The sequence below is a fragment of the Bacillus rossius genome, chromosome 1 (genome assembly GCF_032445375.1).
Source record: "Bacillus rossius redtenbacheri isolate Brsri chromosome 1, Brsri_v3, whole genome shotgun sequence".
NCBI classification, from domain to species: domain Eukaryota; kingdom Metazoa; phylum Arthropoda; class Insecta; order Phasmatodea; family Bacillidae; genus Bacillus; species Bacillus rossius.
The window spans coordinates 137,721,795-137,740,411 of NC_086330.1; the positions used below are offsets into that span (position 1 = coordinate 137,721,795).

The 18,617-nt window shown below is 36.9% G+C and overlaps 1 protein-coding gene across 4 annotated transcripts in view; it reads left to right on the forward strand.

Moving 5' to 3' along the window:
- The window catches only part of LOC134546202 (BAG family molecular chaperone regulator 3), a 60,099-nt gene that overhangs the window by 22,214 nt on the left and 19,268 nt on the right, over positions 1 to 18,617 (forward strand). For all 4 annotated transcript variants that reach the window (XM_063388808.1, XM_063388810.1, XM_063388809.1 and 1 more), the window contains 3 exons: positions 4,337 to 4,578; positions 11,327 to 11,492; positions 14,998 to 15,156. In XM_063388808.1, coding sequence (XP_063244878.1) covers positions 4,337 to 4,578; positions 11,327 to 11,492; positions 14,998 to 15,156 — 567 coding nt within the window. The remainder of the gene's footprint in view (positions 1 to 4,336; positions 4,579 to 11,326; positions 11,493 to 14,997; positions 15,157 to 18,617) is intronic.

The following is an 18,617-nucleotide window of genomic DNA, read 5'->3' on the forward strand; positions in this document are numbered from 1 at the left end:
TTTAAAAAGTCTTTAAAAGAAAATTTACACGTCAGACAACTTCGTATTTCCGTTAATTAAATAATTTAGTGGTAATGACCAAATTAAATTTTAGATTTCTACTTTAAAATACATTGTTTTATACGGAAAAGATACCTACACTAGTACACCGCGGCGCCGCAGACGATCAGATAAAGGAAATTACGTTTAAAAATGTCTTTAAAATAAAATTTACACGTCAGACAACTTCGTATTTCCATTAATTAAATAAGTAAGTGGTAATGACCGAATTAAATTTTAGATTTCGACTTTAAAATACATAGTTTTATACGGAAAAGATACCTACACCGGTACACCGCAGTGACGCAGACGATCAGATAAAGGAAATATCGTTTAAAAAGTCTTTAAAATAAAATTTACATGTCAGACAACCTCGTATTACCGTTAATTAAATAAGTAAGTGGTAATGACCGAATAAATATTATATTTCTACTTTAAAATACATTGTTTTATACGGAAAAGATACCTACACAAAGCGCTCGGCATCTACTAGCGGGACCAAAAACATCATGCGAGTTTATGCAAGAAGTTTTTTTATCCCAATTTTGAGGGCCTAAAATATTGATGCGACGATTATGCGAGTGCGACGATTATGCGATAAAAGAGGGTAATCATAACTGGCAATTATTTAAACAATTTCAGACTATCCATTCATTGAAAATACAGTGGCCACCTGACCAGGAATATTGGAATGTCAGGAATGAGCTGTGGACCCCTGTATTTAATATTTATTAAAGCTATCTGTATTTATCCACTTGATTGTTAGATGTGGTTTATCATGTTGGAAACAGTTTAGTTAATCACCGCCGTTATTTATTTTTGCGTGAAAATGTCTTTCGTGGACCATCGGGTATAATTTAATAGAAATGAAAAGAAACTCACCTTTTTATGAATGTTAAACTTAAGATGATATTTTACATTTATCAAGTGTAAATAAATATTTACTTTACTTTAATTTACTTTACATTTAATGCATTTAAACAGGGTAGTGAAATGAGGGATACGAGACGTATGGTTTGCAGATCAAATGTATGTTGTGTCCGTAGGTCAGATACAGTCATTTATTGGCTCGAGTTTGGGCAGTTAGATGTAGCCATTGGTTCTGCTCATCGTCAAAATGTTGCCTATTTGCACGATTTGAGACAATTGTTGCAGAGCTTAAAGTTGACTACATTTTCATTCAGAAAGGTGACAAAGGCTGCCACTATCACAGTTATCAGTTTTAGATCTTTCGTGAACAATAATCTATCTCATATGCTTCACGCATACCCGATAAACTAGCATCTAAAATAATCATCAGCACACTGCCATAGCATAGCGTACAATAGTGATTCAGTCATACGTATGGAATGAGCTCACTTGGCTATAGATGTATCGGAATCCCTAAGAATGTGAGGGTCCGTTTTGGGCCGTGTATGAGCCTGAGATGTTTCATTTTCTTCAGCTTGGTCCATCTGTATCAGGTCTTCATAATTCATGTTGATTTCAGCCATCCTAGCCTCAGTACTGGTCGACATAATCGGTAGTCCTACAACAGTGTCCAACGCTTCAAGTCTACTGCGTTCAAAAAGGTGCCTCACTCGTTCTGTTGATTATTTCTGTTGCTCATCTGATTCGGAACAAACCAGCTGCCTCTGGCACTGAATACTTCTGTAATTGCGCTGCATTACCTGAATTTTATAAATGTTTTGTAAACTGTCACCCGGCACATCTTTTAACTCAACTACTTAATTATTTTCTGCTTAGCTAACCTTTTAGAGCATCTCAATATCCACACGACGACACACAACTAACTTTTGTAACCCTCTCCGTTGCAGAGCTATGTCTAATTCTTTGGTCGTGCAGAGTAAATTTCGGGGATCTTTTTCAACCCTCCTTGCCGCCCAATGACATAGGCACACGATGGCGTAAGTGCACTAACAGGATATGTATAGTGATCTATTTTCAGAATATATACATCATTTGGCAGTACATCCTTTGAGTCATGAGATATATTACAATTTTTGGTGACAACAAAAGCGTTTCATCACTAACTCTGGCAGGACCTTAGTATGGAAGCATTTTTACAAATGTTTTCACGTTAAAAACAGCACACCCTGCCTATACGTATTTGGATTTCTTCTCTTTTGAGCTTCTGGTTTCCTTCCTATTTACACCTACAGTGAATGATTGCAGGAACAGCACTTTTTTATAAATATGGTGAGGCATTATTTGAGACGTCAAAAACTAAAAAAAAAAACTTCAGTGATAGAATTCCTTAAAATAATTAATATACTTTAAAAACTCTATTTTTCTCTGGTTTTTTCTTTTATTTCTAAAAAATACAACAGTGTCTCTACTTTAATTTTCTATACTTCTAATCAGTTGTGCCTTTTGGTAACAGCAAATGTCTGCAAGTCTTCTGGATCAACTGTGGGCATACAGCTTACACATACATCATTTTATAAATAATATGCTCATGAAAAAAAATTCTTGATGCACATGTATTGACACGCAATTGAGGCTACTTGCACCGCACATTATCAGTTAAATACACTACATACACAGTGTTTTACTTGCAAATTGGAGAGAGCTTGTGTTTTTGAATAACAACTTGCCAGTTCTAAATGATTAGCATTACTATGGAATTAGTTTTAAAAAAGTTTTTTTTGTTCTAAATGGGACATGAACTTTGTAGTAGAACTATAAGTATATTGTGACAATATGTTAATATAATTTATATAGTTAACTTTATTTTTTATTTATTTGGTGAAAAATTTACAATCTGTAAAATCTGTTAAGCTGTATGAGTGTATCACTAATGATTTGCAAGCGCAATCTGAATGTTTGTTACTGTACTCGAGTTGTAATTTTTGTTTTTCTTAAGCATACTTTCTCACACACACCTCTCTCTCTCCCCCCCCCCCCCCCCTCCCCTTCTATTTATAATACCTTATTGCTCTTGCTTATTGTTAGGTAAGTCATTATTAGCGCTAGTACTTGATGCAAAATTTTGTTTTTAGTTTCCTGTGTTTATTTTTATTTATGCTGTAAGTGTGCATGATTATTGTGAGTGCACGTATGTTTTCAGGTTTGACGATTGGACACATTGCCAGTTGGGATGTCTTTATTATTTTATATTTGAAGGTATTGTAAAAAGCTTGATCTTTTTTCCGTGGTTAGTTAGATTTAAATTATTTTTTAGTGTAGTAAAATATTGGTTTCCTTTAGCTAAATCTAATTATTGTCAGTTGTTAAAATTGGAATAGAAATTATGGAATGAACAGTCTGTCGTAATTTTTTATTGCTTTGTGTATCATCTACTTGTTAGTTTGGTGGTAAATGTATTGTTTAGCATTAATTATTTGTTATTAAAAACAATGAATTTTAGTATTACTAAGCAAGCAATTCAGTTCCATGTACAGTCAAACCTTAATAATATACTAAATTCTTTTAATACAAAACTCTCATTAATACAAAGTATTTTCACAGTCCCTATAAATCACATAGGAGTTATAGTGCTAAGTAATTTTTATAGAACAAAAGTATGGTTATTATGTAATACAAAGTTGGTTTTTGTTCCAAGGGTAGACCATTACTTTTAGTAAAGGATGGTTAATACAAATATCCTTGATTAATATAATGAAACAATGTGAAGTTTCAGCTAAAATAATAGGTACTGATGCCATTACTTTGATTTGTTTTAGGTTGGGGAAAAAGCTTGCAAATTTTATTCATCCAAATTTAATGGTAGTATGTATTTTCATCAGTAATAATCTATACATATGCCCTCTCTTAAATCTTTTTAAGCATAATCCAGGAGGGAAAAAAAAATTTTTGAGCTTTGGGCGTAGTCATCAAAAAATTTTATTTTACAATTCCCAAAAAAAAGGAAATTTGGTACAGTATAAAATAGTGTGCAAGTTTCAACTTTATTTGAATGAGCTAAAAGATTATATTAAAATTGGAATAAAATTAATAATAGTTTTCTTAATACACACCTCGTTATTGCAAAGTGACAACATTACAAACCCTCCAGGTTTGTGTTATTGAGGTTTGACTGTATAGAACATAGTAATTTGGTTGCCAATTGAAATATCGGTTTATGATAGTTCGTAGTTAAATTATTTTATACATATTGTGAGGATTTCTGCTTGATGTTCCAATTTTGGAGGGGAAGGGATTATTTCATGATCCCTTTCCCGGAATTTCCAGATAAAGATTAACTGTAATTTTAAGGAAGAATGTGTAGGCTTTGCATGTGGTGATTGTTTCATGATAGATTGTGGTTGTAGTGGACGGTGTGTGTCCCCCGCAGGTACCTGAAAAGCGTTTTCCCGAAGGCGGAGGAGACTCTGCTGCTGGACATCCTCGCCAACTCGGACAACAACGTACAGAAGGCCACCGAGAAGCTGGTGATGATGGGGTTCGAGAAGCGGGACACGCCGCCGCCCCGCCTCACCCTCCGCCGCAGGGAGGAGGAACAAAAGGAGCAGGAGCGCAGGGCGGCTACCCCAACCCCGCCTCCTCGCATGAAGAGCTCCGAAGAGAAGCAGAAAAGTGGGTTTGCCGACGTCAGGCTGCCTTGTTGTTTTAGTGCTTTTGAGCTGTACTTTTATGGTATAAATATAAATATTTTGTAATAATTATAGATAGAATAAAAAAAATTGGTTGTCTGTAAAGTCGGTTTATGGACGATAGTTTAACGTGACGTCATAACAAAACTAGGGATGGGACGAATCCACATTTTGGTCGAATCCGAATCCTTGTTCGAATCCTCAGTGTTTGTCATCGAATCTCGAATCCCAGTCCCACACTAAACTTCACCACATGTTATTAAAAAAAAATCACACATTTTAAAAAATTACATAGGCCTATGTATTAAAAAAATCACATGTGTATTTATAAAATTATAAAATAAGTGCATAGTGTATACACCTGACATAAAATAGAGACAAATAACCTCAAAAACCACACACGTAAGTTTGCATCTGTCTAATTCTCTGTTAAATTAATCCTTCCTATGTTTTCAATAAAATACGTTTGTATAGCAGACACCATTTGAAAAAAGTTGTTTTTTTCTGCAATGTTATATTATTGAAAGTTGGAAATGATAGAGTAGTTATGCTAATTGACAAAATGCAGCATAGTTTATCTTATGTTTGTGCCATTACCGTTACCTTTATAATATAGTTTAGGTATACCTACAATTTTCTAGAGCTGGACGAACCTCAGTTCTCTAGTTTCGAACCGAGCCGAACCGAACCTCATACAGAAATAATTGTTTTCAATTAAAATGAACCGATGACCAGCATTTTGGTCTTTAACTGAGTGGTGAGAAAGAAAGATTCTCCAGCCATATGTAAAATTAAAACATTATATAGCTTAGCTTATATATATACCAACTTTTAATTCGTGAAGAAGTTACATCTAAATTTCAAAAAGACTATATTCCTTTTTAAGTGTACACTAACCTTCATTTAAAAAAAATATTATAAAGATGACGAACATTCAGCATAAGGCCACATAACATATTTTTGTGGTAGACATAACCTAACATTTTTAATAAGTAAAACTTTTTAATAGGACATCAAAAAAAGGCGAATGTGAATTAAGTTACCTATCTACATTACAAAACCCGCGGTCTGCAGTTGCTGTTTTCTTGGAAGAATGCTGCTCGTTAGAAGAAACTTTAGACGTTTTTTTTGGGGTGGTTCTGGGTCATCCGGGTCGTCATTATCTTTTCTCCATTTGGAAAACTTAAACGACGTTAGCCTGCTCATCGCAAATCACCTCAAGAACAATAATATTGTAAACGTAACGTAAAAAGTGTGGTTATAGAAATTTGCGTCGGAAAAAAGAAAACACGAGAAATAATGATGGCTGCCGCGACTACGCTAGTCAACTTAGTACCGTACTGTAACATTTACTGGACCAGTACTTTTAATACACAAGATTAAATTAATATTTTCATTACCTGACTGTTATAACCAAAAAGGCCAAAGAAAATAAATACATCCCAGTAATTTAAAATACGTAATTTACGTAATCATTTCCTACCGCATTTGTCTTGTGTTAACTTGATCACGTTAGTTTTGCCGAAATACGAGAGTTCTCGTACATGCGCTTTAGTTTAACGTATGGGGTACGCAATCTTTGGTGATTTTACAACACTTCTCGTATACGCACTATAGTTAAAGGTATAATATACAATACCTTTGGCATTTGTACGATAGTTTATATTACGTAGTACGACAAATGCATACAAAATTCTCTAAAGTAATCAAAAAACAAAGCGCGCCCATATGAAAAAATGCTATGCGAGTTATGCGACGATTAATAATTTTATTTTTATTTTGTCTGCGCTTGAAACTGTTGAGGCGACGATTATGCGATAAAAGTCGGAATATTACAAGTAATAGAATTTTGTTGAGCTGTTTTGTGAATGGTCTCAAATGGGGGTTAGAAAATTAGAAAAACATATTTTTTTTTAAACGATCGTTCGGTTTTTCGAATATATTTTAAGAGGTTTCGAACCGAACCGAACGTAAGGGTTCGGTTCGGTTCTAAATTTTCAAACTTCGCCCAGCACTACAATTATCAATTACTACCTAAAACTCTTAAAAACCCACCTCGAATCCCACCTCGAATCCCACCTCGGATCCTACGAATCCTCGAATCCATAGGATTCGGTATATTCGACGAATCCAAGATTCGAAAATCCCATCCCTAAACAAAACATTGATGAAATGATTGATCCAGAAGAAAATGAAATATCATATTCAGCCTGAGACTGAGCCGTAATAGGTTTTTGCAACCAAACCAGTTAGGCATTAAAAATATTATATTCTTTGAGGAAGAATATTTTTTTTTTATTTTTCTATCTTTTGTATGATAAAATCTACCTCTGCATACTTTTATGAATAAAAAGGTATCATTTTTATTGAATTATCACTATTTTGTAGAGATGGGTCGAGTCTTGGTTTATCGAGTCGAGCCGAGCCGAGCCGAGTTGGGTCAGATTGACTCGACTCGAAAACCGAGTCACATATTTTATCAAGTTCGAGACTCGAAACACGTTTCGAGTTAAGTACCAACATCGCCAAGTCATTAATACAGCAAGAATTGATAATGACCTTCAAACAAAACAAATTCCGTGCAAACCTAACCTTGCCCGCTACCGTGCTACGGCGCTATAATAGGTACAAGTGCAACCAAACCTAGGCCTACCTTCATTTATGAACGTGACATCGTAACGTGATTTTGTCGATAGTGGCGACAGTTTATAGGACAAAATTATGTCACATGACCATTTTATATATAAAAAAAAAGCTTGGAAAACAGCGTGCACTGTTTTCATTTTGTTTTACATTCTGTGTTTACTTGAAATACGGTACCGCATTTGTTTACAAGATACGTCAATGGATTTTCACTGAAGAAAAATTTGTTGCAAAACGCACATGTATTAATAATCATCACGTTTATCGTGCCCCGTTTATAATAACTCGTATAAACAAGAGATTTCCGTAACCTAAAAATAAAAACACAAAATAATTATATTATAATATTTAGTAAATAACACCAAGCCGTGAAGCGTGAAAATGGCTGCGTTTTAGGCCAGCCAGCCTTCCATTTTGGAACTAAATTAAGCTGTGCTCCGCTACGCAGCGCTGCGTGTCAATAACGTTTAAGATAAAATTACTTTCTTTTTGTTTGAATAAAATATTATAATAACAACGCTCATGCATTTTATTTGGCAATCAGTTACTGATCGCCAAATCAAATGCATGAAATATTTATTTATTAAACATATTGATATTCTTGTATTTGTAACAGTTCCGGGTGAATAATCTTGCCGCGGAAAGTGTATTTACATTGAGAAGTTGCGTAACTCGACGTTTGCAACACTGACTAGTGAGAAGCCAAAAACGGGAAGCCTACAACTCATGTAGTTTCGGTTCCCTGCAAGAATTTCCAAAGATTTCCGAAGTTTTGCGTTTTGGTATTAACGCCACTTCAGCCGCTAAATCAGAAGTTTCCAATGAAAACAAGCATGTTGTGACTAACCTAACCTAACCCTTTGATTTTTTTAATTTCAATTTTTGAGAGAAATCCGAAGTTGCCCGAACGTGGTAGGGAACCGAAACTACGTGAGTTGTAGGCTTCCCGCCAAAAACGGCATACGAATTTCGGTAAAAGTAAATACTGATACAAATATTAAGTGGATTTTACATGGAGAAAAAATTGAAACACGGTAGACCACATAAGCTTAGTTTTTTATATTTAAATAACACAATGATTTGTTAATTAATCATTAAAAATTTATAAATAACACAATGATTTACTAATTAATCATTTAAAATATTTAAATAATGCAGATGCATCTTGGATACCCAATTCTTATATCAATGGATGTGATGTAATATTTTATTTATCATATTTGATGCAAAAAAATATAAAATTCTGAAACTCGAACTGACTCGACCTCTTCAAAAATTGTGTGGCTCGAACTCGACTCGACATATGAATTGCTAAACTCGGCTCGACTCGACTCGAAGCCAAATAACCTCAACTCGTCCATCTCTACTATTTTGTATGGATACAAAGGAGTGAAATGAAATGTACAATTTAATTAATAAATTTACATTTATTTGCATTCATTATATTTATTTATTACTTTTGAAATGTTGTGTGTGCCGTATTTATTTTTACAAGTACAAAAAAAATTTCTTTGGTGCTGGGATTCTAACCAACAACCTTTGGATTGAAAGTTAGCCATACTTGATAAATAATAGTTTCAGATGTCATATATATATATTTATAAAAATTTTGTTCACAGTAGGGGAATAATATTATTTCGTTTTTATAACACAATTTTATAACAAATATGCATCCCAAATACACCAAACTTATTTATAATGTGTTACAATATTTTTTAAAATATTGTGCAAAAGATCCCGGGTGTAATTTGAATTATTATGTGTAACTGTAAAACACCATTGTTGGTTCAAAACGTATTTGAATATTCAACATTACTTTTAAATAACCGTACGGATTGTGCTGAAAATCGGTGGACAATCGTTAAATTACATAATATTAATAATTCAAATGACGAAAATATAATTGAAAAGTCAAATCGATGGTTGTTCCAATTGAGTGGAAGAGAGATGCCACGCATGCGTACAATGAGCATGAAGAGAGATGCCACGCATGCGTATAATGAGCAAACAGGACACATCCGTAGTGGGACATCCGTAGTGGGACATCCGTAGTGGGACATCCGTAGTGGGACACTTTTTCGTGCGTGCAGCCGGCGTTCATCGATTTATTAGACGTTGTCATGTCAAAAAAAAATTGTAAATGGCAGCAAAATTTCCCCATAAATAAACTTGCTACTAAATGATTGTGCAAGGAATTTTTCAGCGCCCGTAGTAATTTATTTGGCTTCAGAACACCACCTTCAAATTTGGGATGGTGGTTTTCTTTAATAGAAACACAATAATTTTGTGAAGTTGAGGAATTTTCCCATTTTTGTTGCAATAAGGGAACAAATCACTTTTTCATAGGTATTTTGCATTTACCTGTGGTAACACCTTTCCTAAAGTGCTAGGCAGGTGTGCTCTACGCTTATAATCTTCTTTTATGACTGTCTGGGGGTGTTGCTGATAGCGATTCTTCTATTTGGTGCTAGTGCATATTCCTGGGTGGAGTGATGGGAAATGGCCGAATCAGCTCAGGGGTGCGATCCTAGCGAGGGATACCTTGGAAGTGGATGTCGGTTGATCTGAGAGCCAGAATCTGGTGCAATGCGGAAGGGTGATTGTCCCTGGGAAGTGGCGCCGGGTTAGGTACAGGCCTGATGGTCGTAGGAAAGTATACAGTGGACGGATGTGAAGCTACTGTGTTCTTCCTCCTCTTTGCGGCCGCTTGGTCCCGGTCTTTGTCATAGACCCAAGGGGCCGGGTCGAGCGAGTCACCTTCCACAAGAATGAAGCCTGGCCAGGGCGGGGGTGGTGTGGTGGCGCTTGGGTTTGGCTGTAGGGCCTTCTTAGCCCCACCTCTGTATGAGAATGGCATCTGCCGTCGTGGTCTACTTACTGATGAAGTGGGGGCAACTATGTTCTCCTGAGAGTGGTACTGGCTGAGGTTGAAGTTCTGGGGGCGGGTTTCCCCGTGTGTCATTCCCCGAAAGGATACACACTGATTCTCAGACAGTGGTTTATTGTCCTGACCTCACACAGGTGGCAGTCTCTCCTGTACACAGTACTCGAACAGACCAACTTCCTCTATTCATAAAATTGCGACTGACTGGGCTCGAAGCATGATCGCGACGACTAGACTAGTCCACGTTTCTCTCTCTTTCTTTCCTCCACACGGACCTCTGTTGGGCACTCATGCTTCGCCACGCGATGGGCGACACTCACGTAATCCGGCGTGACTAACTCGGACACAATGAGAGGCCCGAGAGAGGTCAGTGCAGTGAGCTAGGCTGGGCTACTGAAGCGGCGTGGTGAGACTATGCTCAGCTGCTGGCAGTACGTCTCAGGCACCAATTGGCCTTCTCTTGCAAAGGACCAGCCTTTTATACCCCTCCTGAGGGCCTGGGCTTAACGTCAGAAGGAAGAGGTTTCCGGGAATTGCTGGCTGCTTCCAAGAATTCCAGCCGGCCTACATGCCAGGTGCTCTAGGCTGGCCTGGTGAGAGAGGAGGTAGGTGGGGGGATAGCAGCCAGTCCGGGAGGCTCAGATAGCTTCGCCGGCGCTCGGTGCAGTTGCCACAGGCAACGGAGGACGCAATGTATGGTCGCCCTGGCAACGGGTGACTTGCTGGCAGCTGGGCGGTGACAGCTATCTCAGCCGTCGGCAGTGACTCGCACATGTGTTTAGGAAGGAAGGGGCTGACAGCTTTGTGATTACGGATGTGCGCGGCACGTCACACGTCAGTACCTACTTGTAATTCACATTTTTTTTTTCTTTTAGTAATAAGTTTTGTCTATTTTTGTGACATTTTATCAAATGGTACCTTTTTTCCGATATCTGCAATAAACTGTGTGTCGGCACAGCTTTAACTTACACAAGCTATCAGTTTTTCTGCAAAGTACAAGTATAAGGGATTTAAATTTGTATTTACTACATACATCTTGCTTCTTAAGTAATAGATAGGCATAGTTAGTTACCTGACAGTTCATAATATGGATATTTGTGTGTATTATTATGTAATACTGGTTCCTAGGACTTGTGTTAAGTGTGGTGGTCTCTTGGGGCAGTAGTTTGGCGCTCCTGACAGGAGTGCACGTGCGTGTGCTTAGTGAAGGGGAGGCTGCAGGACAAGTACCCCGACATCCCGGAGAGGCTTATCACGATCGCCCTGGACAGCGTGGACTACGATGAGGACCGGGCTTTCCAGATACTCAGCCTGATGGTGCAGGAGGAAGAGAAGTCAAAGAGCACCCCAGAGGCTGTGCCCAAGATCAGGTTTGTTCAGGGGGGTGGCCAGTATTTAAAAGAAAAAAATCACAAGAGAAGACAGAATAAGAAAATTACAGCTACTTAAGGCTGCAGAGAGATTATTTTAGGACTATTTTAACACTTAGTGGGCTACAATAATATATTTCCTCGCCATTATAGCCCGACATGCCTCTTGCACAGAAGCGGCAGGAATTGTGTCTCCAAGTAGTCTATAATTAATGCTGGTTTTCACATGTGTAACTATAAGCATGTCTTTCATACGTGTGTTTCACGTATTTAATAACATTAATACATATGTTTTTATGACTTGTTTTAACATCATCATCAAACAATTGACTTAAGAACATAGTATAAAAACAAATATAAACCGAAATATTACCATAAAACCCACGTACCACCCGCCCCCGGGTAAGACCGCACCCTTATTTTTAGAATGCCATGGCGTGAAAAAAAGTTTTTATTGCAAATCTGCATGGGAAAAAAATAATTTGGTCGTGATTTCTTTTCTTTTCAAACAGTAACAAATCGTAAAGAATTACAAAAAAAACTGCTATGCTACTTATTACAGCCTCGGCATTTATGTTAAAAGTGTACAGAAGGCAGGCAACTGCAATGTGGTAACATTGCGCGAGTAGAACATGGCATCGCCGCGCGCGATCGAGAACAACACGCCGTGTGTGCGCGTGACCTTGCCCAGCTCCCAGCTGTTTACAGTTACAATCTTCCGCGTCAATTATCGTGCGCTGGGCAATGACCTCGTTCAAACAAATAAACGATAAAGCACGCGAGTCCTAGCCACGTATAATAACAACTATTTTTATTACATGCATAATAAAAAACCTTGTGCCTAAATGTGGCATATTCTACAGCTTCCGCAACTTTAACACATGCCTCTGAAATGCTATTAATTTCTCATCGTAGCTTGTCGGTAAACGCTGGCAGATTATAGTACGCCGCCTCATGGACAAACCCTTTCTTACCATGAACCTGTGCATCCAGTTCCTACTTGCTTTAAAGCCTTCACCCACGCCAAGTTCACGAGCAATTTGCAGCACCTTTAGCGAACACATTTCCGTGCTTACAGCATACCCGAATTGCCGTCTGTCCTGTATATAGTCGTAGAGTTTTTCCTCTATCTCTGGAAACTTTGCTACCGCACCACGGAACGCACATGTATCGCCACTGGCCGAAAGCAGTTTGTCTTTACTTTTCCTCCAATCCCTCACACATGATTCGTCGACATCATGTATTCGGCCAGCAGCACCGTTACCGATTTCTAGGGGTGTGTGAATACTCGAAATTGCAAATATTTGTGCAAATCAAATATTTGATTCGATTCACATTCAAAACCAAATAAGGTATTTGAAAATTTCAAATATTTGAAAGTTATCGAATATATTAAAATATTACTTTTGTTTGACAAAACGTGTGATACAATAATATATCGAACCTCGAGAAATCATTTTCCGAGAGACTTAATGGAAGGGAAAAAAAACTGTAAGCAGACCTTTACTTACATCAAATTTTAGGTTAGGTAAATGGGCATACTGAGAACAGTTAAAGCCAATGTAGCGTGAAAATTATCATAAAAGCTTCTGATTTTACTGCAAACTTTACGTGATGTGTAGCATAATTAATTTATTATATCCAATTGTCCTTAGCACAATTTGTGGACGAGCCATGTTTGTGCCTTATAAAAGTGTAAAACTATTTAAAACAATGCCAGTGCATCAGATTTCAGTATAAACCTTAAAAAACTAATGCACACTCTTTGTTCACCATTCTATTAATTTTACTAATACAAATCTAGAGAATTTTTTTTAACGATAGAAAAGTAAACACAGTGGCCATCATGGCTACAGCAAAAAAGAAAACGTGTCCGTTTGTGATTATGGCCAGCAGAGCGGCCCATGGCCAGAGAATTGTGTTGCTAGAATTGCTCCAGCGCAATCGCTTTTTAAACTACCGAAAATGTTACGCAAATAATTAGATAAAATTAACAAGACAAGATAAACAAAATTCATTAAAATTATTTTGTCTTGACACGTTTGATTCTAAAAGACTGAGAACGGAATATTGACCATGCTTACGAGCAGTTGTAATAAACAACTCATCAATATATCGATTGGTAATCGCTTGACTATTTATTGCGGAGAATAAAACTGATACATCGAATATCTGTTTACTTTCATAAACTTTTTTTGCCATTTTTAATTTTCAGAAGAAGTGAAGTTCAGAACGTTGTTTTTCTGCTTCTGGGAACATTGTCACTTCCAAGAGGCAATGCCTGGATCCAGAACATGTAAAGGAATTGGTCTTTTTGCACATTTTACGTAATGTTGATGGCAAGGTGTAGGCTTGGCTTTTGATGAAGACATTTCTATATCACTGATTGTGTTTTATTACTAAACCATTTGAAGAGACATAAAAATTTACGTGTTACTTGAATAATCAAAATATATAAAGCTAAAAAACATACTCTTTTAAACAGCAATTTATAATATGCCAAATTTTGACTGTAATTATTCAGATTTATACCTAGAACTTGATTAGAAAATATTCTCAAATTATTTGCTATTTGCAAATATTTGCAATTATTTGAATCACAATTTGATTTGCTTTGAAAAGTCACATTCGCACAGCCCTACCGATTTCTTCCATTTCACTGATTACGTATTTTTAATTTTTCCACAAATGTGAAAGAACGCAACTTTTTACGATTCATTACAATACTTGCAGCCAACACACGTGTAAAACCACCGGGTACTTTGCAAATGAGGATAGGACAGTGCGTGGGAGCGCGCATTTGTAACCAGCGAAGCTACAGTGTGACAATGCTGTGAGGAATGTGACCTTGACTGTCTGCCGCTTCCTTCCCATCCTTTTCCCCTAACCCCTCTTCTCTATCGCAGCAACCTCCAGTCGCGCCGGCGTTATTTCGTCACCGTGCAAAAATGGCCCAAGACCCACGTAACACCCGCACCCTACTTTTTCAAACCTGATTTCATTAAAAAAGGTGCGGGTGGTACGTGGGTTTATACAGTAAATATTCTGTTTTTTTCCTCAATCAAAATCATTACTTAAATTTCTTTCCGTAAACATTGGCATTCTAAAAGTGTACCATTCCTTAAGATTGTAGTGTGACAATTAATTTTCTTTTAAAATTCAATTATAAATAAAACTTACTCATAAAAATTATATAATGGGTATACTGGATCCCCTCCGTTAGACAAAGGGTGTGTGAACAACACTTGTATATCATGTTAGTAGATTTATTTTGTATGCTGTCTCTTATAGAATCTTTTCACCTTATCTATGTATTTTAGATTGGTGTGTAAATTGATGTCAGAATTAAGGTAACACATGTAACAAATTATAGTCATGTATTTTGTCAATTCATGTTCTGATTAAGAATTGGGCTGGCATACAAGGGATTGGAGTGGTTCACAGTTAAAACAGTTCACAGTTAAAACCACCGTATGAAGCTCGTGGTATCTCCTCCACTTTGCAGTCCAGTGGTGAAGCCACCGTCGAAAGAGGTCTCTGCAACTGACGCAAGCGGCCAACAGACTGCAGGGAGTGAGGAAGTTTCCTTCAAAGCCAGCCCCAGGAAAATGAGCAGTGACAAGGGACAGGCAAAACGACCCAAGGCCAAGAAAGATATCTCTAAGTAAGTATTTTGTTGTATGTTGATAAATGTATGTACTTTTTTTTTCATTAGTGACAAAAATTTACAAACAGAACACCTATTTGTGTTACACTTCCTAATTTTACATTTTTAGAGATTTTTCAACATATTTACAGTGTCTTGAAAAGTGTAAATAAAAGTTTTTTTGTGAAGTTTTACCAGTTAAAATGTTATATTGTAGTGAACTGGGTTTTTATAGATGTGTAAAATAGTTTAAAAAAAAAAAAAAATGTTATATTTAGCAGGGGGAGGGGGCAGATGACTCACCAGTAAGAATTTTGTCAACACCCAACAAACTCTGTTATCCGGTTTTTGGATTATCCTTCCTTAAATTTAGTTTCATTATAGGTTATATTTTGAAGCTTTAAAAAAGATGGCATTTCTCCGATGAGGTGCACTTCTTCGCGTGGCCATTCCATGTCTTTAACAACTTTGTTACAGTCTCAGAAAGCTGTTTGGTCCTCCCCTTCGTGTCGCCCACCAGCTCAGCTGTCACATTTGTCACACTTGAAACCCCGAGGAGATCGAGAAGGATGCCGCGACTGCTGCTTCACTCTCCAGTCTCAGTCCTTTTTATTTTTCACGTGCCGTTAAAGCCCTTCCATCGGTCTGGCAGGCGCACATGACTGGCTGGCATTTGGCTGGAGGAAGGAACACCAAGGAGGGGAAAAAACTAGCTAGAATTTGTGTGTGCACAATGTTTCTTTGAGCAGTGTTAATTTAAATTTCCCTCTTCGACCGTTGTAAATGACCATGAACTAGCAACGTACGTGAAAGAAATCTTCACGTGTGTATCAGGACTAGTTTTCATGATGCCAAAATATTATTTTTCCTTGTTATTTATTTCCCAAGCTTGTAACTGCAACATTTCACAATGAACACTGCAGCCATGGCTACACAAGATGTGCAAGTATTGCTGCATCCATCTATGATTCATGGAAACTTTTCACTTACATATTCCTCCAGTTTGACACAATTTTGTCTGCATGCTAGTTTTATGAAAAAACAAGTAACTGAAAAGAAAGAATAATATGCTACAGAGGGGTAGAAGATTTAAATACAAGGAGGGAGGGAGGGAGGGAGGAGGGGGTGACTGCCACCTCTACAGCAGACAGAAAAATACAGCATGGGGACACAGTGTGGTATTGTGTATGTTCCAATAAGCTGAGAGACAGTACACAGAGACTTCACGTGTGCTCTTCTACTGAAAATTACGGTGTGACCCAAATTCGAGGATGGCCCTTACCATGAAAATTATTATCTGGGTATTTTAACAGGATTTCAATTATCCTGGTATCATTAGGTCCCAGATAATTGAGAGTTTGCTGTACTTTACTCTTACTGGGTTGGGGGGGGGGGGGGGGGGGGTGGAAATGACATTCAAGCAACAGGAATTTCAATACTTAATAACCATAGTTATTCCAGGGATCTACTAGTTTTCTTCCCATAGGTATCAAAAGTTCCAGGTTATGACTACTGACTTAAAAATAATTTATTGCTAGTTTCAAAATTAAATTTTCATTATAAACCAAACAACGATTTAAAATACAAATCAGTCTTTATTTTCCTGTTATAATAATAGCTATTTAAAATTATTTTATTTATTAATTTAACTTTAGGAGGCATCTTTTTAACGGACTTCAATAATTCTTTAAAAGAGAGTCGAAACCTTCACTGATTTAGACATTGTAGCATTGCACAATGAGGATTTGTTATATACAGATATTTTTTTTTTGGGTCATAAGAATATTGATTAAGAATAACTTTGATATGAAGGATAATAATTATTTAATATGTAGATAAGGATAATAGTTCAGAGCTGTTAAGAATTGTTATTAATTACTTTGGTTAAATTTCATGGAAAGCCTTAAAATACTTATTTCCTTGAGATACTTAATTATTAATTTGAGGGTTAATTCCAGTCCATAATAATTAATTTTGGTATTTGATAATTAATTACAGTAATTGTTTTGTTTAAAGCAGTGCAGACTATAATTTAAAGGACATCATTTTTAAACTAAAATTCTAATACGGTATGAATTTCAACTTTGATTACTAAATTTATAACATTGCATTTAAATTTGTTGGGTAATTTTAAATTCTATTGGATATTGCTAGTGTAATATTTTGAGAATAGTCTGGAAGGTACAGAAGGAAGAGCGGACAGGCGCGACACCCTGCCGCCAGAAAGTTATTTTTCACCTTGTAAATGCGTGTTTGGGATTTACGCGTCACGTGGACGCACAGCTGGTAGGTTCTCTGGAGGCTACCACTAGCCAGCCAATCAGGGCGAGACCTGGCATGGAGTGATGCGCCCTTCCGAATTTCCTTATATGGTCATGTTTCTGAATTCTGTACTATGATTGGTCAGTTGGCCCACGGGGTTGCTTCCCTTGTCTTCAACTTTACAAGGGAAGGTGGTCTCGTCGACCAAGTCACTTGTTACTCGATCGTCGCCGAACTCGGTCGCGTCGTCGGCAAGTCACGACACAATGGAAAGTTACCAAGGGACAATTTAACGCTAGTGATGAGATTTTCGATACTTCGATACCTCGATACCTTCGATACTTGACGGTATCACAAAGTATCGAGTATCGAAACTGTAAGTTCGATACATTTTTTCAATTCCAGAATGCTTGTTCATTTGTATTGAATTAAGTTTTGAGTCGCCATCGTACAATATACAACTACAGTAGAACCTCGATGATACATTCCCGTTTCATACATTTTCCGGTGTCATACGCCAATTAATTTTGGTCCCGCAGAAAGTACTACATACTATATTTACAATGGTTTACTTTCCCGGAACATACACTTATAAAATCATTAATTTCCCGTTTCATACGTTTTTACAAAGTGGAAAAGTCCTAAAATTCACAAATTTTTTTGTTAGATATATTCCTCCTGATAAATTATGTTTTAATTAATGCTTTTATTTTGAAAAACGTTCATTGTTTACCTCTGCAAACGTAAGAAAATAACTTTATCGCACCATAGATATGGGTAGTATCAGGAAGACTGTGCACTTCGCTAGTAGCATCTATGGCCAGCACCAAGCGAGAATAGTGGCGCAAACTAGCAATGATTATGAAAATGGTGCACGCACTTTACCAAGGCACGGATCTCATATTTTGTGCATTCATTAATCTTTGAACTGAATATACCTGTTTGTAATTGTTTTCTTACGATCGGATTGTTTTGTATTTTACGTTTCTCAAGTTAAAATTTTATTGAAAATTGTTCTGTTGCATAAAATTGTTTGTAGAATGAAACAAACAAGCAAAAATTTCTGATTTTCTTTTTACAATAGCCTAATTTTTTTAATTTCTAATTTAGGCTTGGTGACTTCCCCCCCCCCCCCCCCCCCTTCACCCCTCCAAGAAAGGACTTCATAACATTTTGTAAGGCCACTGTTTCTCATGTCAGCTTTACTTATTATGGAC